This window comes from Papio anubis, chromosome 5 (genome assembly GCF_008728515.1).
Source record: "Papio anubis isolate 15944 chromosome 5, Panubis1.0, whole genome shotgun sequence".
Taxonomy (NCBI): Eukaryota; Metazoa; Chordata; class Mammalia; order Primates; family Cercopithecidae; genus Papio; species Papio anubis.
This window is the reverse complement of record NC_044980.1, coordinates 172,263,076-172,287,187: the sequence shown is the minus strand read 5'-3', so window position 1 is coordinate 172,287,187 and position 24,112 is coordinate 172,263,076. Positions and strand designations below refer to the sequence as shown.

General features: G+C 46.2%; 1 protein-coding gene across 1 annotated transcript in view; it reads right to left on the bottom strand.

The window, feature by feature from the left end:
• Window positions 1-22,250, bottom strand: part of CANX (calnexin) — a 33,943-nt gene extending 11,693 nt beyond the window's left edge. The window contains 9 exon segments of the mRNA XM_003900628.5: window positions 2,824-3,013; window positions 9,588-9,780; window positions 10,593-10,625; window positions 10,627-10,675; window positions 11,150-11,291; window positions 12,641-12,699; window positions 13,507-13,580; window positions 13,991-14,164; window positions 21,564-22,250. Of these exon segments, the coding sequence (XP_003900677.3) occupies window positions 2,824-3,013; window positions 9,588-9,780; window positions 10,593-10,625; window positions 10,627-10,675; window positions 11,150-11,291; window positions 12,641-12,699; window positions 13,507-13,580; window positions 13,991-14,164; window positions 21,564-21,794 (1,145 nt within the window). The 5' untranslated portion in view covers window positions 21,795-22,250.
• Between the last annotated feature and the right edge of the window lie 1,862 nt (window positions 22,251-24,112).

Sequence of the window (24,112 nt, the reverse complement as noted above, 5' to 3'; positions counted from 1 at the left end):
GAAACTGAAACCCTCATACACTGCTGGTGGGAAAGTAAAATGGTACCGCTGACTTGGAAAACCGTTTGGCAGTTTCTCAAAAAGTTAAATAGTTACCACATGACCCAGCAATTCCACTTTTAGGTACATCTACCCAAGAGAAATGAAAATATATATCTATAGCAAGGCAGAGTAGCTCATGCCTGTAATCTCAGCACTTTGGGAGGCCAAGGCAGGAGGATCACTTGAGGCCACACCAACCTGGGCAACAAGGTGAAACACAGTCTCTAGTAAAAAAATACACAAGGCCAGGTGTGGTGGCTCACACCCGTAATCCCAGCACTTTGGGAGGCCAAGGCGGGTGGATCACCTGAGGACAGGAGTTCGAGACCAGCCTGAACAATATGATGAAACCCTGTCTCTACTAAAAAACACAAAAATTAGGTCAGGTGCAGTGGCTCATGCCTGTAATCCCAGCACTTTGGGAGGCCAAGGTGGGCAGATCACCTGAGGTCCAGAGTTTGAGACCAGCCTGACCAACATGGAGAAACCCCATCTCTACTAAAAATACAAAACTAGCCAGGTGTGGTGGCACATGCCTGTAATCCCAGCTACTCAGGAGGCTGAGGCAGGAGAATCACTGGAAACTGGGAGGCAGAGGTTGCGGTGAGCTGAGATCGCACCATTGCACTCCAGCCTGGGCAACAAGAGCGAAACTCCGTCTCAAAACAAAAAAGAAAAAACATACATAGCCAGGCACGGTGGCACATGCCTGTAATCCCAGCCCTCTGGGAGGCCGAGGCTGGTAGATCACCTGAAATCAGAATTTTGAGACCAGTCTGGCCAACATGGTGAAATCCCATCTTTACTAAAAATACAAGTATTTTTTGTAGTGGTGCCCGCTTGTCGTCCCAGTTACTTGGAGGCTGAGGCATGAGCACAGTGGTGCACGCTTTTAGTCCCAGCTACTTGGGAGGCTGAGGCACGAGAATCGTTTGAACCCGGGAGGCAGAGGTTGCAGTGAGCCGAGATTGTGCCACTCCACTACAGCCTGTTTGGGCGACAAAACGAGACTCTGTCTCAACAAACAAACAAAAAACCCACAAAAATTAGCCAGGTGTGCATACCGACAGTCCCAGCTACTTGGGAAGCTAAGGCGGGAGATGATCGCTTGACCCGATGAGGTGGAGGTTGCAGTGAGCCGTGACCTTACCACTGCACTCCCACCTGGGCAACACAAAGAGACCATGTCTAAAGAAAAGAGGTCAGGCGTGGTGGCTCACGCCTGTAACCCAGCACTTTGGGAGGCTGAGGCGGGAGGATCACCTGAGGTCTGGAGTTCGAGACCAGCCTGGCCAACGTGGTAAAACGCCGTCTCTACTAAAAATACAAAAATTAGCTGGGCGTGGTGGCACGCACTTGTGATCCCAGCCATTTGGGAAGCTGAGGCGGGAGAATCACTTGAACTTGGGAGACAGAGGTTGCAGTGAGCCATGATCACGCCACTGTACTCTAGCCTGGGCAACAGAGCCAGACTCCATCTCAAAAAAAAAAAAAAAAGGCCAGGCGCGGTGGCTCAAGCCTGTAATCCCAGCACTTTGGGAGGCCGAGATGGGCAGATCACGAGGTCAGGAGATCGAGACCATCCTGGCTAACACGGTGAAACCCCGTCTCTACTAAAAAAAATACAAAAAAGTAGTCGGGTGAGGTGGCGGGCGCCTGTAGTCCCAGCTACTTGGGAGGCTGAGGCAGGAGAATGGCGTAAACCCGGGAGGCGGAGCTTGCAGTGAGCTGAGATCCGGCCACTGCACTCCAGCCTGGGCGACAGAGCGAGACTCCGTCTCAAAAAAAAAAAAAAAAGCAAGAAAAGAAAAAACATATTTATATAAAAACCAGTACATGAACATTCATAGCAGCATCATTCATAATCACAGACAAAAAGGAGCAAACAACCTAAATGTCCACCAAGGCAGGATAAATAAAATGTGGCATTATCAAACCAGTAGAATTTATCCAATCATAAAAAGGAATGCAGTACTGATACATGCTTCAACACAGATACACCTGGAAAACACTGTGCTAAATGAAAGCAACTGGACAGAGAAAGCCACATACTGTATGATTCCATTTATATGAAATGTACAAAGTGGACAACTGCAGAGAGGCAGAAACTAGGTTAGTGGTTGCCGGGAGCTGCGGGGAGGAAACAGGGAGTGACTGCTTAATGGGTACAGGGGTCTTCTTAGGTGATAAAGCTAGTTAAGGTATATAATACTGAACAAGGCTAAGTCCAAATCTCATATGCACCAAATATACAAATAAACTTGGCATTTATACTAGTGCAGTATAAAAGTTCGGTTATATGTATCTTACCTTTCAAGGAGGAAAAAGATCATCTAGAATTTAATTGCTAGGCATAGGAAGATACTTTTACAAAGGGTAAGAATTTCTTCAGTTTCTGACATTTCTGGAGTCACTGTATGGAAGCTGGAAGCTCAAAGATAGCCATATACAAGAATCCAGCCCCAGCTATCTTCATTTCTCCTCACTCTTCAATGTGCACCCTACATAAAAGGCCAAGTAATTTCTCCCTTGCATGTCAAGCTTATTGCTGCTCCTCTACCTCTGCATATGACATTCTTCAATCAGAAACACCCCTTCCCATATTCAGCAACTCCTTGACTCTCACCCCTTTCCAGCTACTCTAATAGTTTCCCTACAGATTGGACTGCATCATGGATTATTGAAATTATCAGAGCTCACTCAACCCACATTTGGCTGTTCCAGCCACACGGAATATGTAAAATGCTTCCTTACACTTGAAGACAGGTCCCCAAGACTCACCAGTCATCTGGCTTGACAGCTTCTGGATCTGGGATTTTTGGTCTTTCATCCCAATCCTCGGGCTTCCGGTCTTCTGGGTCCTCAATTTCACGTGAAGGATTTACAGGAGGAGTCATGTCATTGAGCAGATTTCCACTATTCACCACAGATTGGTCAACTAGTATTTCAAAACTATTGTCTGGATTCAAGACTGAAAAAAACATTAAATGGAATTAAAAGTACTTAATTTCCCAAGCTCCCTTTACCATAATACAAAAGATCATGACTTCTAACATGAAGCAGCAGAACAGAAGTATGACCTGAGGCTTTGGGGTAAGAACAATGCCTGGTTCTTGGGGTCTTGGGCAAGTTAGTGCCCATTTCCTTATGCAGAAAACATGAATGCTTAGTTCCTCAGGTTTCTAAGAATTACAGCAAATGATAGTTAAAATCTTTAACACTAAAGACTTTACTTATAGACACTAAAAAAAAAAAATAATAAATCAAGAAACCTTAATAAACTAACACGATTATTGGGCTTACACATATATAACAGTGAGCAGACAAATTAGTGGACTTATAACTACTTTCCAGTACAAAAGGTCCATTTCTTTATTTCTAATAGAGCTGGTATTATTACCACGTCACTGAAATTACACAAACCTCTAATTTATTAAAACGATGTTGCTTGGTCCGTGGCTCAAGCCTGTAATCCCAGCATCTTTAGAGGCTGAGACGCATGGATCAATGAAAGTCAGGAGATCAAGACCATCCTGGCTAACATGGTGAAACCCCGTCTCTACTAAAAAATACAAAAACTAGCTGGGCTTAGGTGGCGGGCGCCTGTAGTCCGCCACTCGGGAGGCTGAGGCAGGAGAATGGCGCAACCGGAGCCAGCAACAGATCCTGCCCACAGCATGAGTGACTCATCTCAAAACAAAAAACAAAAACAAAAAAAAAAAAACAAAAAAAAAAACAAAAAAAAAAAAAACGCATGTCCACCATGGTTCTCCTTTTTAACTCCCATGGAGAATAGAAAAACAAGTTTAAATCCATAAAAGCTTTTTTTTAAATTTAATTTATTTTTGAGACAAAGAGTCTCGCTCTGTCTCCCAGGCTGGAGTGCAGTGGTGTGATCTTGGCTCACTGCAACTCCTGCCTCCCAGGTTCAAGTGATTCTCCTGCCTCAGCCTCCGGAGTAGCTGGAACTACAGATGGCCCCATGCCACCATGCCCAGCTAATTTTTTGTATTTTAAGTAGAGATGGAGTTTTGCCATGTTGCCCAGGCTGGTCAATCCGTCTAACCTCAGCCTCCCAAACTGTTAAGATTATAGGGGTGAGCCACCATGCCCAGCCACATGGGCCCCATAAAAGCATCTTAAGTGTGACGTATATTAAAGGCCAGATTCCACACCTAGATATCTAACACGGGTGATTGAGTTATAGCACATCCTGACAAGAAATCCTATGCTGCTGCATCAGTGATAATGAAAACGAATATTTTTGTGAGGAAGAACTTCACACTCTTTTGTTGTTAAGAAAGTCAGGGCTGGGTGTGGTGGCTCATGCCTGTAATCCCAGCACTTTGGGAGGCTAAGGCAGGTGGATCACTTGAGGCCATGAGTTCGAGACCAGCCTGGCCAACATAGTGAAACCCTGTCTCCACTGAAAATACAAAAACTAGGTGGGCACGTTGGTGCACACCTGTAAACCCAACTACTTGGGAGGCTAAGGCACGAGTATCGCTTGAACCTGGGAGGTGGAGATTGCAGTGTTTCTGTCTCAAAAAAAAAAAATTAGGGTCAGGCGTGGTGGTTCATGCCTGTAATCTCAGCACTTTGGGAGGCTGAGGCAGGCGGATCACGAGGTCAGGAGATCAAGACCATCCTGGCTAACATGGTGAAACCCCGTCTCTACTAAAAATACAAAAAATTAGCTGGGTGCGGTGGCGGGCGCCAGTAATCCCAGCTACTCGGGAGGCTGAGGCAGGAGAATGGCGTGAACCCGGGAGGCGGAGCTTGCAGTGAGCGAAGATCATAGCACTGCACTCCAGCCTGGGCGACAGAGTGAGACTCTGTCTCAAAAAAAAAAAAAAAAAAAGTTAGATACAGCACGTAAAGTTGTATATATGTACATACACGTATGGACAAATATATATCACAATGTTGATGTTTAAGACAATTTTAAGTGACCTCTTCGTGTATGTTTTTTGTTTTTTTGAGATGAAGTCTCGCTCTGTCGCCCAGGCTGGAGTGCAGTGGTGCGATCTCGGCTCACTGCAAGCTTCGCCTCCCGAGTTCACGCCATTCTTCTGCCTCAGCCTCCCGAGTAGCTGGGACTACAGGCACCTGCCAATGCACCCAGCTAATTTTTTGTATTTTTAGGAGAGATGGGGTTTCACGGTGGTCTCAATCTCCTGACCTCATGATTAGCCCGCCTCGGCCTCCCAAAGTGCTGGCATTACAGGCATGCGCCACTGCACCCAGCCCATTGTGTTATGTTTTTATTGACATATCATACTTTTACATATTTTTGGGGTACGTGTGATATTTTGGCAGGTGCATATAACGTGTAATGACCAAATCACAGTAATTGGACGGGCCTGGTGGCTCATGCCTATAATCCCAGCACTCTGGGAGGCTGAGGCAGACGGATCATTTGAGGTTGGGAGTCTGAGACCAGGCTTACCAACATGGTGAAACCTCAACTCTACTAAACATACAAAAAAATTAGCCGGGCATGGTGGCGCACGCCTGTAGTCCCAACTACTCGGGAGGCAGAGGCAGGAGAATCGCTTGAACCCAGGAGGCGGAAGTTGCAGTGAGCTGAGATCAGGCCACTGCACTCCAGCCTGGGCAACAGAGCAAGACTCCCATCTCAAAAAACAAACAAACAAACAAAAAACCAAATCACAGTAATTGAAATATCTGTAACCTTAAACATTTACCTGTGTCGCCCAGGCTGGAGTGCAGTGGCGGGATCTCAGCTCACTGCAAGCTCCGCCTCCCGGGTTCACGCCATTCTCCGGCCTCAGCCTCCCGAATAGCTGGGACTACAGGCACCCGCCACCTCGCCCCGCTAGTTTTTTTGTATTTCTTAATAGAGACGGGGTTTCACCGTGTTAGCCAGGATGGTCTCGATCTCCTGACCTCGTGATCCGCCCGTCTCGGCCTCCCAAAGTGCTGGGATTACAGGCTTGAGCCACCGCGCCCGGCCTCTTTTTATTTTATAGAGACAGAGTCTCACTCTGTCACTGAGGCTGGAGTGCAGTGGCCCAATCACAGCTCACTGCAATCTCGAAATCCTGAACTCAAGGGATCCTTCCACACCACAGCCTCCCAAACATCTGGGACTACAGGTACATGCCACCAAGCCTGAATAATTGTTTTTTTGTAGGAACAGGGTCTTACTATGCTGCCCGGGCTAGTCTAGAACGCCTGGCCTCAAGTGATCCTCCCACCTCAGCCTCCCAAAAGCGCAGGGATTATAGGCTTGAACCACTGCACCTGACTCCATTTACTTTTTCTTTGTATTGGGAACATTACAATTCTCTTCCAGCTATTCTGAAATATACCATAAATTGTTCTAACTATAATTTCCCTAATGTACTATCAAATATTAGAATTTATTCCTTCTACCTCATTGTATTTCTGCACCAATTAACCAACTTGTCTTCAACCCTCTCCCTCCCTTGAAGTGTTTTCTTCTTGCTTATTTATGGCTTCTGAATTTCTATACCTTAAATATGTATTACTTTTGGAAATAACAAAAAAAGGTTAGGCCGGGCACAGTGGCTCACACCTGTAATCCTAGCACTTTGGGAGGTCGAGGTGGGCGGATCAACTGAGATCAAGAGTTCAAGACCAGCCTGGCCAACAATGTGAAACCCTGAAACCCTGTCTACTAAAAATACAAAAATGAGTTGGGGATGATGGTGTGTGCCTGTAATTGCAGCTACCAGGGAGGCTGAGATGAGAGAATCGCTGGAACCCAGGAGGCAGAGGCTGCAGTGAGCCAAGATAGCATCACTGCACTCCAGCCTGGGCAACAAAGCAAGACTCCGTCACAAAAAAAAAAAAAAGAAAAAAGGTTATTATATTCTAGGCTGGGTACAGTCACTCACACCTGTAATCCCAGCACTTTCGGGGGCTGAGGCGGGCAGATCACTTGAGGTCAGGAGTCCAAGACCAGCCTGGCCAACCTGGTGAAACCCGGCCTCTACTAAAAATAGAAAAATTAGCTGGGCATGGTGGCACAAGCTTGTAATCCCAGCTACTCAGGAGGCTGAGGCATGAGAAATCACTGGAACCCTGGAGGCAGAGGTTGCAGTAGGCCAAGATCACGCCACCACGCTCCAGCCTGGGTGACAGAGCAACACTCTGCCTCAAAAAAATTAAAAAGGTAGTCTGGGTGCAGTGGCTCACGCCTGTAACCCAGCACTTTGGGAGACTGAGGCGGGCGATCACCTGAGGTCAGGAGTTTGAGACCAGCCTGACTAACATGGAGAAAACCCATCTCTACTAAAAAAAAATACATAATTAGCCAGGCGTGGTGGCACATGCCTGTAATCCCAGCCACTCGGGAGACTGAGTCAAGAGAATCGCTTGAACGCAAGAGGCAGAGGTTGTGGTGAGCCGAGATCACGCGATTGCACTCCAGCCTGGGCAACAAGAGTGAAACTCTATCTCAAAACAAAAAAAAAAAGAAAGGAAAAAAGGTTATTATATTCTTCAGAAAGAGGCATGCCTATTTATGATCTCAAACTAGCAGGAAAAGCTTCAATAACCAAACCAAAATAAACCTGTATCAAAATGATTCAACTCAGTTGTCAATTGTCCAGGTATTAGAGCATCCAAAGAAGTTCAACTATAAGTTACTTCTGAAAACCTATTTTCTTTTTTTTTTTTTTTGAAAACCTATTTTCATTGGATTTATGTATAATTATATGTATAACTTATTCTATTATTCAACATCTCTCAACACCACCACCAACAAAAAAGAAAGAAATTAGGTAGATCAGAAAAGCTCTTTATAGGATACAAAAAAAAAAAAAATACCTTGTTTTTGGGGGGTGGGTGGGGGACGGAGTCTCACTGTGTCGCCCAGGCTGGAGTGCAACGGCATGACCTTGGCTCACCACCACCTCTGCCTCCCGGGTTCAAGTGATTCTCCTGCCTCAGCCTCCCGAGTAGCTGGGATTATAGGCACCCTCCACTCCACCTGGCTAGTTTTTGTATTTTCAGTAGAAACGAGGTTTCACCATATTGGCCAGGCTAGTCTTGAATACCTGACCTCAAGTGATCTGCTCGCTTCCGTCTCCCAACGTGCTGGGATTACAGGCGTGAGCCACCATGTCCAGCAAAAAACACCAATTTTTTTTTTTTTTTTGAGACAGAGTCTTACTGTCGCCCAGGCTGGAGTGCACTGTCACAATCTCGGCTCACTGAAACCTCCACTTCCAGGGTTCAAGCAATTCTCCTGCCTCAGCCACCTGAGTAGCTGGATTATAGGCACCCTCCACCACGCCCAGCTAATTTTTGTATTTTTCATAGAGAAAGGGCTTCACCATGTCGGCCAGGCTTGGTCTCAAACTCCTGACCTCAGGTGATCTGCCTACCTTGGACGCCCACAGTGCTGGGATTATAGCCATGAGCCACCGTGCCCGGCCAAAAATACCTATTCTTAAAATTATCTCGAACCTCAATTCTTGTGGAAAAGAAGTTTTTTTGTGTGTGTTTTTTTGTTTGAGACAGCATCTCTCACCCAGGCTACGGTGCTGTGGCAAGATTATGGCTCACTACGGTCTTGACTTCCTGGGCTCAAGCAATCCTCCTACCTCAGCCTCCTGAGTAGCTGAAACTACAGGCACATGCTACTGTACTCATTTAATTTCTTAATATTTTGTAGAGACAAGGTCTCTCTATGTTGCCAGGCTGGTTTGGAACTCCTGGACTCAAGCAATCCATCCGACTCAGCCCCCGAAGTGTTAGGATTACAGGTGTGGGCCACCATACCTGGCCAAGAAGCTTCTTTTAATGCTGACAAATTAAGGTCATTTCCCAACTAAGATATTAAAGAGATTATTTTCTTTAGTGAAGGGTGACAGAATCTTCCTCTGCCTCCTAGGCTGGAGGGCAGTGATACGATCTCGACTCACTGCAACCTCTGCCTCCTGGGTTAATGTAATTCTGCTGCCTCAGCCTCCTGAGTAGCTAGGATTACAACAGCTACTTGACACCACGCCCAGCTAATTTTGGTAGTTTTAGTAGAAACGGGGTTTTACCATGTTGGCTACGCTGGTCTCGAATGCCTGACCTCAAGTGATCCGCCCGCCTCAGCCTCCCAAAATGCTAGTATTACAGGCACGAGCAACCATACCAGGCTGAGATTGTTCTTATTTGGAGGCTGGGGTAAGATTTACAATCTTTTTTTTTTTTTTGAGATGGTGTCTCACTGTTGCCTAGGCTGGAGTGCTGTGGCACAATGATCTTGGCTCCCTCCCAGGTTCAAGCAATTCTCTTGCCTCAGCCTCCCAAGTAGCTGGAGTTACAGGCGTGTGCCACCATGCCTGGCTAATATTTGTATTTTTAGTAGAGATGGAGTTTCAACAGTTTGGCCAGACTGTTCTCAAATTCCTGATCTCAGGTGATCTGCCTGTCTCAGCCTGCCGAAGTGCTGGGATTACAGGTGTGAGCCACAGTGCCCAGCCAGATATACAGTCTTTAAAGTAAATGGATGATAAATATGTAATACCATAAGCCCCCAAACTAATGGTTTTTCTTACTTAGTGTGTAAAGATGTGTTTTCTTATCAGTAAAATAAGTCTTCAGATCTGCATCTGGCCTCTTAGCATGTTTTTCTTCATAAAGACCTGTTTTGGGGTTTTTGTGTCGGAAGATGAAGTGCAGTTTATAGTCCTCTCCACATTTATCTGGACCAAACATAATCGTATACGGGGTCTTGTCGTGGAACTGATCCTTCAGAAACAAAAAAGGAGTATCTGAAGTCACTGTAGTCAAAGTGTTCAAAAGCAACATTTCAAAAGTATACGGTAATTCCTCTTATAAAATTCCAAATATATTAATGACAGTTACAGGAAAAGCTAACTACAAGTTTGTTTAGTGAAAAGGAATAACAAGCAATCATCAGTAAATTTAAAATAACATTTAAGTGCCTAAAAAAAGTAATGCACGCATCTAGACAGTTACTGCTTCCTCATAAAACAAAGAAATAAGCTTGCTAAAACTAAAACTTACACAGAAGCAAAACCAGAAATTCAGATAAAAACAGTTGGTAACAACTTTGTAATTTACACTTCGAATAAAAAGCACATTAGTGTCAAAGTCAATATTCCCAACTCATCAAAAGAGTTAAACAGCAGGGGGAAGCCTTTATTTTCACAAGTATTACAAAATTCTTTTTTTTTTTTTTTTTTTTTTTTTTTGAGATGGAGTCTCACTCTGTCACCCAGGCTAGAGTGCAGTGGTGCAACTCGGCCTCACTACAAGTCTACCTCCTGGTTCACGGCATTCTGCCTCACAGCCTCCCAAGTGGGTTGGGACTACAGGCTCAGCCACCATGCCCGCTTAATTTTTGTATTTTTAGTAGAGACGGGTTTTACCATGTTAGCCAGGATGGTCTCTCGATCTCCTGACCTTGTGACCCGCCTGCCTCGCCTCCCAAAGTGCTGGGATTACAGGCGTGAGCCACTGCACCTGGCGCAAATTACAAAATTCTTACAAGGTAATAGTGGGTGTCCAGCTACATTCCAGAAATGGGAATTACATACCAGGTCGAAGCTCTGGTGTTTTAGAAAGCAGTTTCACATAAGCACCACCACATTCGATTCCATTTTGGAAATTAACCTCGTACCTAATATCAGAGAGAAAAGCAGAAAACCGTACGGCATTCTGAAAGATCAAACCTCTCGTGATGTATTTCCTCTCCCTCACCTCGGTCATGTATTTCCTCTCCCTCACCTCGGTCATGTTTTATCATAGGTCAGATGTTTTCCCTTACAAAGGATTCCATCTTCTATTGTTTTTGAATAGCTATCAAATCCCACAAAAATAAATAAAATTAAATTGAACATTAATGCAGATTTCCAGTAAGTTTGTTCTGCAAAATCTACAAGTTATTTACAGTCAGGAAAATGAGTAACCAGTTTGTTTCAAAATAATTTATGAGGCAAGAAAAACTATTAATTACAAGGTGTTTAAATTCACCCAAAAATCCCTACCACAAGTTATATAATCTCATAATTTTTTAACACAGAATAAAAGTTGTATAACGTCTTCTAAGATTGCCCTTTGTAGGAAGCTTTTATCCAACAAGCATTTCACTTACTGAACAATGAGAGGCTTGGTGTCAAATAGGAAGGGCTTGTTCAGTTTAGCGGAGATGGCATGATGCTTGGCCCGAGACATCAATACAAGTCCTTTATCACCTGGAAGCTTTGATTCCTTCATTTCATCTACCTCCCACTTTCCTACAAGACAAAACAAAAAAGTTCTATTCCTTAACTCTACCTCTGAAGGTCCTACAAACACCAAAAAAAAAAAAAAAACCTCCTAGTTGCATAAATATGTTATACTGGGGCAGCCATGGTGGCTCACACCTGTAATCCCAGCACTTAGGGAGGCTGAGGGCAGGCGGATCACTCAAGGTCAGGACTTCAAGACCAGCCTGGCCAACATGGTGAAACCCCATTGCTAATAAAAACACAAAAATTAGCCGGGCTTGGTGATGGGCACCTGTAATCCCAGCTACTCAGTAGGCTGAGGCAGGAGAATCGCTTGAATCCAAGAATCAGAGGTTGCGGTGAGCCAAGATCGCGCCACTCTATTCCAGCAGCCTGGGCAGCAAGAGTGAGACTCCGTCTCAAGAAAGTAAATAAATAAATAAACATACTTTATTTGGCAAATATTATTAGGATATGGTTTTATAAAACTGTAGTATATTATACTGTCTTGAAATAACTTATTTCCAACATTCAGCAGCACGGGTGATTAAACAGATCTAATCCTATTAAATATAAGGCTACACATGCACCCCTGAACCTTAAATAAAATAAAAGAAACATTAGGCAATGCACAAAGGTGGCAAAACTTTCATGGAAAAATCTTTTTTTTTTTTTTTTTTTTTTTGAGACGGAATCTCGCTCTGTTGTCCAGGCTGGAGTGCAATGGCATGATCTCTGCTCACTGCAAGCTCTGCCTCCTGGGTTCACACCATTCTCCTGCCTCAGCCTCCCAAGTTGGTGGGACTACAGGCGCCCGCCAACACGCCTGGCTAATATTTTTGCATTTTTAGTAAAGACGGGGTTTCACCGTGTTAGCCAGGATGGTCTCGATTTCCTGACCTCCTGATCCGCCCGCCTCGGCCTCCCAAAGTGCTGGGATTACAGGCATGAACCACCATGCCCAGCCTCTTTTTTTTTTTTTTTTGAGATGGAGTCTCTCTGTCGCCCAGGTTGGAGTGCAGTGGTGTGATCTTGGCTCACTGCAAGCTCTGCCGCCCAGGTTCACACCATTCTCCTGCCTCAGCCTCCCCAGCAGCTAGCACTACAGGCACACGCCACCACACCCGGCTTATTTTTTGTATTTTTAGGAGAGACAGGGTTTCACTGTGTCAGCCAGGATGGTCTCGATCTCCTGATCTCGTGATCCACCTGCCTTGGCTTCCCAAAGTGCTGGGATTACAGACGTGAGCCACTGCGCCCGGCCGGAAAAATCTTAAAGCTTACGATTTCCTTTTAAACTAGTCTTAGGAAATGCCATGGAGACAACATGTCAAACCTCTATCTGATATTATATCTAAACCAAATGGAATTCTCACCATCATATTTGGCAATTTCATCATCGGTATCATCTTTCTTGGCTTTGGATAAAATCCACCTGTAAGTAACACAAATCCCAAAATCAGTCTTAAAAATGACAGTTGTCTTGCGAGGGAAAATTATGTAAATACTCATAAAAATAAGACTTATTCTGCTCTTAGCCTATTTAACCACTCTACTTCCAACCTTTAAATCTGTCACACAACTAATGATAATATATTATCTTCAACTCACAAACCTATATGAAGAAGTACCAAACCTATGAGATAATTCCACTGATGTTTAAGATCAAGAGAAGATTTTTTTTCCTCAATCAAAGAACAAAATATAGGGTAGAGTGGGGGAGGGAAAGGAGTGGAAGCAAAAACCACAAATTCCAAAGGACTATTTTCCTACATGGATGTTAACACTGAAGATATTAAAGTTAGAAATTTCAAGCCAGGTGCGGTGGCTCCCGCCTGTAATCCCAACAATGTGGGAGGCTGAGGCAGGTGGATCACCTGCGATCAGGAGTTCAAGACCAGCCTGGCCAACATGTTAAAACCCCATCTCTACTAAAAAAAAAAAAAAAAAAACCACAAAAATTAGCTAGCATGGTGGCACATGCCTATACTCCCAGCTACCTCGGAGGCTGAGGCAGGAGAATCACTTGAACCCAGGAGGTGGAGGTTGTGGTGAGCTGAGATCACGCCACTGCACCCCAGCCCGGGCAAAAGAGCGAAATTCCGTCTCAAAAAATAAATAAATAAAATAAAATAAAGTTAGACATTTCACTATATAAGATGCTATCCAAAAAGGAATCCACTATCCCATCTTATTTACATAATGTTTGCCTCTAAGACACATTTCTCTGGAAAACACTTACCCTGACAGAGTTCCTCTGTCAAAAGAATCAGCAAAATATACTTCCCCTGTTGGAACTGGAGCTTTGTAGGTGACCTGTGTTAAATATATACATGAATTAAAAATTTAAATTTTCAGCAACATGCCTTTTTACCTAGAATCATTTATCCCAGTCTGCTTTCAACTGTCACAAAAATTTCATAGCTAGCCTTCAAATTCAACCCATATAATTGGCCTCTAGCAAGATATAACAAAGGCTGCCAGAGAGATCAGTAAGTATTTTAGCAAATTTTGCTTTGCCTTTGAAAATGTTCCAAATTTATCTTCACGATGTTTTTCTTTTAAATTTTATTAGATATGGTATCTCCCTGTGTTGCTCAGGCTGGACTCACACTCCTGTCCTAGGCCTCCTGAGTAGTTGAGACTACATGTCTCTGCACCTGGCTATCTTCAAAATTTTATCATCTCATGAGGTAAAAGGAATAGATTCAAAGACCATTTCAAACCTTGGGAGATGAAGGAGGAGCAGTGGTATCTGGTTTTGAGTCTTCTACCTCTTCAATGACATCGTCAAGGTCATCCTCAATATCAATCACATCATCATCATGTCCATCATGAGCCTCAACAATAACAGTTCCAAGTACCAGTAACATACACAGCAACCACTTCCCTTCCATGATCTACACATAAAAAGAGCAAAATCAGTTAAATGTATTGCCACTTATCAAACTTCATAAAGACCACTACCTCTCTCTCATTTAAAATTAAAGCTTTCAAATCACAGAGCTAAAAAGAACTTATTATATTTTATAGATAAGGAAAGACAGCCTAGAGAGGATAAAGGGTTTCCCTAAAATCAGTTAGAAGATTCCATTTCTAGAAAAGTTCAAAATAAAACTGAAACATACACAACCATCCTCATATAGAGAAGATTGGTTACACAGATGTGAGGCATTCAAATACAATTTCCAACAAACTTTTGCATTTGTAAAGTGCTTTACAACAGACAAAAGCCCTTTCCTACACTAATTTACAATGGGTACCTGTTAAAACATTACATTGAAATAACAGAGATGGCTGGGCGCCGTGACCCACACCTGTAATCCCACCACTTTGGGAGGCCAAGGCAGGTGGATCACTAGGTCAGGAGTTCAAGACCAGCCTGGCCAACATGGCAAAACTCTGTCTCTACTAAAAATACAAAAATTAGCTGGGCGCGATGGTGGGTGCCTGTAGTCTCAGCTACTTGGGAGGTTAAGGCAGGAGAACTGCTTGAACCCAGGAGGCGGAGCCTGCAGTGAGCCAAGATCGCGCCACTACACTCTAGCCTGGGTGACAGAACAAGACTCCGTCTCAAAAAAAAAAAAAAAATAACACAGAAGATAATTCCTCTCACATTAAAGGTTTAATATGGATACTGTTGCTCAAATACCATCAATAGACATGTTTTCAAATTAGTGTTTTAGAACTCAACAAGAATATTAAACTAAGAACAAGCTACTTTTAAAATTCATATATTTACTTTATTTATTTATTTTGTGATGGATTCTCCCTCCGTCGCCCAGGCTGGAGTGCAGTGGCACCATCTCAGCTCACTGCAACCTCCGCCTCCCAGGTTCAAGCAATTCTCCCACCTCAGTCTCTTGAGTAGCTGGGATTACAGGCACCCGCCACCACGCCTGGCTAATTTTTGTACTTTTAGTAGAGACGGGGTTTCGCCATGTTGGCCAGGCTGGTCTCAAACTCCTGACCTCAGGTGATCTGCCTGCCTCAGCCTCCCAAAGGGCTAGGATTACAGGCGTGAGCCACTGCACCTAGACAAAACAAGCTACTTTTTTTTTTTTTTGAGATAGAGTCTTACTCTATCACCAGGCTAGAGTACATTGGCGCTATCTCGCTCACTGCAACCTCCATCTCCTGGGTTCAAGTGATTCTCCTACCTCAGCCTCCCAAGTAGCTGGGATTACAGGTGTACACAGGTGTGTGCCACCACACCCAGCTAATTTTTGTATTTTTAGTATAGACGGGTTTTCACCATGTTGGCCAGGATGGTCTCAATCTCTTGACCTCGTGATCTGCCCGCTTCGGCCTCCCAAAGTGCTAGGATTACAGGAGTGAGCCACTGTGCCTGGCCAACAAGCTACTTTTATCTCTTATTTTCTAACCACGTAAGTGCCCTGTGTATTATATTAGACATGTCTTGGGTGGTAGTGGGCTCTCTTTCCAAGGACCACAGATCTAAAGAAATAAAAACTGAGCTACACAGATGCACAAGATGATGTGGTTGGTAGCAGGGAAATTTTCATTTTTGGCCCTGAGAAAGCACAGCTAAAAGGTGGGGGAGAAAACAAGTAGAAGATATACAACTAGAAATGTGCACACACACACACACACGATGTCCTTTTCTCCTCACATCCTCTGCCCACACAGTCATCCGATCAATCCTAGTCTTTCATTCTTCTCCATTACTGACATCAGGATACTTAATGTTACCTTATATTACTATGGCCTCTAGTTTCTTCCTCCTCTTTCAAGCTATCCTACAACAAGACAGACTCATCACCCAAAAACTATCATGAGTCCATGTCTGCAAAAATGTCTAAGTCTTTAGCTAGCAATCAGCACCCTCTCCCTCCACAGCTGCTCTACGTGCCATTCCCCCAAGAATCTTCAACTCCCTCGATTAAGACCTTAGTTCCCAGCCTGGCCAACATAAACACAGCCTGACCCCGTCTCTACCAAAACAAAACAAAACAAAACAAAAACCACGATCCTGTCTCTACAAAAAATCAAAAAAAGAAAACTTCACCCAGACATGGTAGCACACACACCTGTTGTCCCAGCTACTCAGGAGGCTAAAGTAGGAGAAGCTTGAGCCTGAGAGGTGAAGCTAAAGTGAGTCGTTGGGCAGGGTGGGGTGGCTCATGCTTGTAATCCTAGCACTTTGGGAGGCTGGTAGACTGCCTGAGCTCAGGAGTTTGAGACCAGCTAGGGAAACATGGTGAAAGTCCCTTTCTACTAAAATACAAAAAATTAGCCAAGCGTGGTGGTGCACATCTGTAGCCGCAGCTGCTCAGGAGGCTGAGAGAGGAGAATCGCTTGAACCTGGGAGGTGGAGGTTGCAGTGACCCGAGATGGCGCCACTGCACTCCAGCCTGGGCCACAGAGAGAGACTCCACCTCCTCAAAAAATAAAAATAAAGCCGGGCGCGGTGGCTCAAGCCTGTAATCCCAGCACTTTGGGAGGCTGAGACGGGCGGATCACAAGGTCAGGAGATCGAGACCATCCTGGCTAACACGGTGAAACCCCGTCTCTACTAAAAAATACAAAAAACTAGCCGGGCGAGGTGGCGGGCGCCTGTGGTCCCAGCTACTCCAGAGGCTGAGGCAGGAGAATGGCGTAAACCCGGGAGGCGGAGCTTGCAGTGAGCTGAGATCCGGCCACTGCACTCCAGCCTGGGGGAGAGAGCCAGACTCAGTCTCAAAAAAAAAAAAAAATAAAATAAATAAAAATAAAAATAAAAATAACAAATACGCCAGGCGCAGTGGCTCACGCCAATAATCCCAGCACTTTGAGAGACGAAGGCAGGCTGATCACCTGAGGTCAGGAATTCAAGACCAGCCTGGCCAACATGGCAAAACCCTATCTCTACTAAAATACAAAAACCAGCTGGGCAAGCTGGGCGTGGTGGCTCACACCTGTAATCACAGCACTTTGGGAGGCCGAGGCAGGTGGATCACCTGAGGTCGGGAGTTCAAGACCAGCCTGACCAACATGGAGAAACCCTGACTCTACTAAAAATACAAAATTAGGCGGACGTGGTGGCCAGCTACTCAGGAGGCTAAGGCAGGAGAATTGCTTTAACCCACGAAGTGGAGTTTGCAGTGTGAGTTGAGATCAAGCCACTGCACTGGGCCTGGGCGACAGAGTGAGACTATCTCAAAAAAATAAAAAAGTCAGCTGTGATGGCACCACTGCATTCAAGCCTGGGCAACAGAGTAAGACTGTCTCAAACAAACAAATAAACAGAAAAAGAAAGCAGAGTTTCAGAGATATTTGCAGACCCATGTTTATAGCAGTACTACTCACAACAGCCAAGAGTCAGAAGCAACCCAAATGTCCATCAATGGATGAATGAGTAAACCAAATGTGGTACAGGTATACAACGGAATACTATTCAACCTCAAAAAGGAAGGAAATCCCATCACCGGCTATAACATGGATGAACCCTTGAAGACAATATGCTAAGTAAAATAAGCAATTCACAAACAGATACCACAAAGTTTTAAAAAAGAAGAAAGAAAGAAAGAAAGGGAGGGAGGGAGAGAGGGAGGGAGAGAAGAAGGGAGAGAAAGCTGAGCTTAATTTCTGGTCTCCTGGTTGGCATGGGGGCTCGCACCTGTAATCCCAGAACTCTGGGAGTCGGAGGAAGCAGGATGATCGCTTGACCAGCCTGGGCAACAAAGTGAAGTATCTATGAAAAATTAAAAAAAAAAAAAAAAAAAATTAGCTAAGAGTAGTGTCATCCGCCTGTAGTTCCAGCTACTCAGGAGGCTGAGGCAGGAAGATCACTTGAACCAATAAGCGCAGGAGTTTAAGACTGCAGTGAGCAATAATCACACCACTGCACTCCAGCCTGATGACAGAGCAAGACCCTGTCTCTAAAAAAAAAAAGTAGGGCCGGGCGCAGTGGCTCACACCTGTAATCCCAGCACTTTGGGGGGCTGACGCAGGCAGACTGCCTGAGCTCAGGAGTTCGCAACCGGCCTGGACAACCCAGTGAAACCCCATCTCTACTAAAATACAAAAAAATGGGCTGGGCGTGGCGGCATGTACCTGTAGTACCAGCTACTTGGGAGGTTGAAGCAGGAGAATTGCTTGAACCCAGGAAGCAGCGGTTGCAGTGAGCCAAGATCACACCACTGCACTCCAGCATGGGTGACAGAGGGAGACTCAGTCTCAAAAAAAAAAAAAAAAAGTACATCTGTTGCAGTAACAAAGAATTCAACCAGGACTTTCCTGACAAGTTTTACCATAAGCTATATAGGCTATAACTGTGTTTAGATACTTTCATTATTTCCTAGGCGTTATTATGAACTACGTATTCTATTTGCACAGTTCATTACACTTTTTTTTTTTTCCTGAGATGGAGTCTCACTCTGTCACCCAGGCTGGAGTGCAATGGCACCATCTCCGCTCACTGCAACCTCCGCCTTTCAGGTTCAGTGATTCTCCTGCCTCAGCCTCCAGAGTAGCTAGAGGTTAATTTTTTTTGTATTTTTAGTAGAGACAGGGTTTCACCATGTTGGCGAGGCTGGTCACCAACTCCTGGCCTCAAGTAATCTGCCCATCTTAGCCTCCCAAAGTGCTCGAACTACAGGCGCGAGAGCCACCGTGCCCAGCCAATTCATTACACTTTTTAAAGTAGTTCCATGTTCACCGTTTGATCTGCCCCTCCCAATTGCCCCCTAAAGGTGAAGAACCCAGCAGACTTCGTATTCCTAAAGTTACGGAAACCAAAGTAGGACAAAAGCTACCGGTGGTGGCTCACGCCTGTAATCCCAGCACTCTGGGAGACTGAGGCGGGTGGTTCGCGAGGTCAGGAGATCGTGACCATCATGGCTAACGCGGTGAAACCCCGTCTCTACTGAAAAATACAAAAAAATTAGCCGGGTGTGGTGGTGGGTGCCTGTAGTCTCAGCTACTCGGTAGGGTGAGGCAGGAGAATGGCGTGAACCCAGGAGGCAGAGCTTGCGGTGAGCCGAGATCGTGCCACTGCACTCCAGCCTGGGTGACAGAGCGAGACTCCGCCTCAAAAAGAAAAAAAAAGCTACCACACTGGGCCCACAATTCAAGTTTCATGAGCCTGCAATTCACGCTCACCAACTGCCACTTCATCCCCTTAAGCTGTCTTCCAGGGCAAAGAGAACTCTAACTACAAGGATGCAATAGTGTGATTGCCAAAACGGCAGCAACGACTTTTGTCAAAACATTTACCCCTTGTGGCCCTGAGAAGATAATGCGCTAAATGAACTGTGGAGTCCAGATAGTAAGGTGTGGGGGAATGCTGACACCCACCTGCAGCCAAGTCAGAAAATTTCTGTTGTGCAACACTGACCCCACACACAGTTCACTCGGGCATTCTCATGACCCAGTTACCTGGCTTGTTTGTGCACCCTGGTTGATGCAAAGAACTCCCATATAGTCCTTTACCTCTGCTCTAAGTATAATTACACCAAATGTACAACAGTTGATTAACATGGCAGTTGATTCTATTCATGATCCTCAAACAATATTGGGAAAAGACTGAGATACAGAATGATTTTAAAGATCAATAAAATTCTTCCCCCTTAAAAAAATCTAATTAAAAAATTAAGCAAAATATTCCATTTCCTAAATCAGAGGTAAAAAGACTTAACTATAGTTCATCTTGTCTTCTCAATCTTTTAATATTAAGCTCAGTTTAACTTCCCTCAACCAGCAATCACTTGTGTCATACCTAACAGTTAATACACAATGACCAGTTTCTTCCATCACCATAACTGTGACTTCAGGTCCTGGGAAACAGGACTGAACCAGTTCACTAGGATGGCAGTGTATTGGTCCAAAGGCATTCAGATTATAATAATGTATGGCAGTAATTATAGGGCAGTTACTAAATGTCAGACTTCCCTTATTGTATACATATCTGAATGTAATCCTCACAGATCCATCAGGTATTATTATATCCATCACTTGACAAGAACGGGGGCACAAAGGGTAAGAAAACTGCCGAAGTTCACAGAGCAACAAATGACCAATGAAAGACTTGAGCCAGGGCCTTAACGTTAACCACTGCACTGCCTATCCCTGAACTATAATCCCAGCACCATCATTAAACTAATCGCATGACCTTGGGCCAGTCATTTCATACCTCTAGGCCTCCCCTGTAAAAACAGATGCATTAGATGAGTTTTCGGGTGCTTTCCTGCTTTTAACGCCCTGTCCATCTCCAACTGGATGACTCTCCTCCAGAATAGGTGCTGTAACTGTCAAGTTTCTCAACCACTGCGTGTTCTCCTTCTAGTACATTCCCCTTTCTCTTCAGGGAGCTAGGGTCCAGTCTACTCTTTGGATTTTCAAATACTGAACTGTAACGCTAATCCTAAACATTCCCTCTCGGTCTAACACCATCCTTCCCTACTGCTAGGGGTACCCAGCAGGCCCGATTCCACTCCACACTTTTACCCAGTTACTCCAGCCCACCTCGCGGCTGCCAGGCAGCAGGCAAAGAGGCCTAAGAAAGCCCTAGAAGCAAAGCCATAGGAATAAGTCAGCTTTCCCAGAGGTCAAGGAAGGCTGTAGGGCCACCTGCCACGCCTCCCGACCCCGGCCGCGCGGCCTGGGCCCGCTCCCCAACCAAAGAGGCCCGAATTCGGGCCTCCCGGCTCACGGCGGGCGCGTCGGACAGGGCCTGGGCCCTCAAGAGCCAGCCCGACCCCTCAGTCCCCGGCCACGCCCGACCCCTCAGCCGCAGAGGCGCTCCCAGCCCCCGGGGTCCTCACAGGCCCGAGGACGCACTCAGGTCTCCCGTCTCACCTCTAGCCTCCCGGGGACCGCGGGGCTGCCCGTGCCCCTTCCCGCCCGCACACCTGGCCCCGCGCCGCAGTAAAGACAGAGACGGAGGCGGCCCGACCGTCACGTGCCGCAGAACCAACAGGCCTCGGACACCGCTGCCGCGCGAGCGAGCCCCACCGCACTAAGCCCGGCCCTGCGCCCGCCCCTGGACCCTCAGTAGCCACAGCCGGCGCCAAGTCCCGCCCACCCGCGCAAGCCCCGACATCCGGTTGGCCGGCGTGGGCATCGCTCTACGCACCGTCCCATACGCCCCCTACGGCTATTCTTCGTGGAGTGTGACGATTGGTCGGGAGTGAGGCAGGAAGTGGCTGTTGGTTGGGCAGGAGGTGAGGGGCGGGCCACGCTGGATCGAGAGCGCCGGGCGCGCGCGTCCCGGGGCGGGGCTGGCTTAACAGGCGTTCCCGCGCTCGGTTGCCGTGGTGCCTTCGGGGGCGTTCCAACCCAACCCCCAGCGGCCCTCACCCGTCTGGTTGCTGGAGCTGAGACTTGCGACGCATCGGGCGCCCTTAGCTGACGGGGCAAACGGCAGCAGGCGGGAGGGGTAGGAGTGCGACGATCAGCCATCAAGGAGGGCCGGTTGCAGCGAACGCGGGCCCCTATGGGCGTGAGCAGAACGCAGCGCGGGCGCCTGGCCGGCCAGCCGTGCCCCGCTCTGCGCCGTGTGAGCCGGCGCCGCAGTTCCTGCAGAGTCATGGCTCGGCGCAGGAGCCTGCGCAGCCTCGTCGCCCAGCCATAACACACAGTCCAGAGTAACACAATCCGAGGTTATCTGAACTTTCAATTTATGTTTCCTGAAGTGAGATTAGGTGTCAGGGCAGAGGATGAGCCCTGAGATACAGGGATGACAAGATGAGAGAAGGCATGGTGCCGTGGAAAGATTTCAGATACGCCACCATTTTAGTAACCCACTCTTAGCACGTCTTCAGTTTTCAGTATGCTGAGAACCTCACAAAATGGAAGTGGCCCCGGGTTTTTCTAGACGTTTAGAGATCTTGATCTCTTGTCCTCTGTTTGGTTGGACACCCAAAGGCTTGAAAACTTGGGTGGAAAACACTAGAATCAGCGGATGTATCACTGATCTCAAAGCCCTCTTGCCACCTGGAAGGGGAAGAAAGGCAGGGTTTGGTGTTTGCATGAGTTAGTATCATCCAACCCTCAGCTCCCCAATTTTTTATTTTTATTTTTTTGAGACGAAGTCTTGCTCTGTCGCTCAGGGTGGAGTGCAGTGGTGCGATCTTAGCTCACTACAACCTCCGCCTCCCGGGTTCAAGCGATTCTCCCTCAGCCTTCCGAGTCGCTTGGATTACACGCGCCTGCCACCACGCCCGGCTAATTTTTGTATTTTTAGTAGAGACAGGTTTCACCATGTTGGCCAGGCTGGCCTCAGGTGATCAACCTGTTTCGGCCTCCCAAAGTGCTGAGATTACAGGCATAAGCCAGGCGCCCTGCCCTCAGCCCCAAAATTTGTGTAGGAGAATTTTGGTTTCCTGTCTACCTGGGGAAGCAGCTATTAAAAGCAGAATAAAATTCTGGATGGTACATGATCCAAATAATGAGCTTAAAATGTAGTTACAGGAACCACATTTGTGAGCAAAAGAGCTACTCCTGCAAAGGTAAGTGCCAAAAGACTGGTACTATGGAGAATTCAGTGGGATTCCGAGGGGGAGGAACTGCTTCCATCCAGAATGGACCAGCAAAGAGGTTAGAATTGGCTGGGTGCGGTGGCTCTCCCTGTAATCTGAGCACTTTGGGAAGGTGATGCAGGAGGATCATTTGAGCCCAGGAGTTCAAGACTAGTCTGGGCAACATAGTGAGACCCCTGTCTCTACAAAAATAAAAATAAAAAAATTAGCCTGGCATGGCCGGGCGCCGTGGCTCACGCCTGTAATCCCAGCACTTTAGGAGGCCGAGGTGGGGGCAGATCACGAGGTCAGGAGATCGAGACCATCCTGGCCAACGTGGTGAAACCCCATCTCTACTAAAAATGCAAAAAATTAGCCGGGTGTGGTGGCAGCGCCGGTAGTCCCAGCTACTCGGGAGGCTGAGGCAGGAGAATGGCGTGAACCCGGGAGGCAGAGGTTGCAGTGAGCCGAGATCGCGCCACTGCACTCCAGCCTGGGTGACAGAGCAAGACTCCATCTAAAAAAAAAAAAAATTAGCCTGGCATGATGCACACCTGTAGACCCAGATACTAGGAAGACTGAAGCAGGAGTATCCTTGACTCCTTCCTGGTTGAGGAGACTGCACTGAGCCAAGATAGGGCCACTGCACTCCAGCCTGGGCAACAGACTGAGAACCCGTCTCTAAATAAATAAAATAATAAAAACAAATAGATGTTTTACATGGGCACCATTTGTGTGGTCCAAAGCAATTACAATAGTAACATCAACCTGGATTACCATAACAGATATAATAATAATGAAAACATGTTATATGAATTCCCAAAATGTGACACAGAGACCAGAAGTGAGCACGTGCTGTTGGGAAAATGGTGCTTATAGACTTGCTTGATGCAGGGTTGCCACATTCGATTTGTTAAAAAACACAGTATCTGTGAAAAGCAATAAAGGGAAGTGCAGTAACAAGAGGTTTACAGCCTGTTTACATTCTGACATGGAGCAACAGTCAAGATTTCGTGTTATGTGAAAAAGCACAGAGAAAAGTGTGTTTCCTTTCACACTGAAAAGGGAGATGAGAATATACATGTACGCTTGGCCAAACAAGCTTACTAGAAGGATATACAAGAAACTGCCAGGAGAGGTTAATGCTGGAGAGGGGACCTGTAACTCTAGAAGCAGAAATACTTTCTTGGCCAGGCACAGTGGCTTACGCCTGTAATGCCAGCACTTTGGGAGGCGGGCGGATCACCTGAGGTCAGGAGTTCAAGACCAGTATGGCCAACATGGTGAAACCCTGTCTCTACTAATACAAAAATTAGCCGGGCATATTGGTGCACACCTATAGTCCCAGCTACTTGGGAGGCTGAGGCAGGAGAATCGCTTGAACCCGGG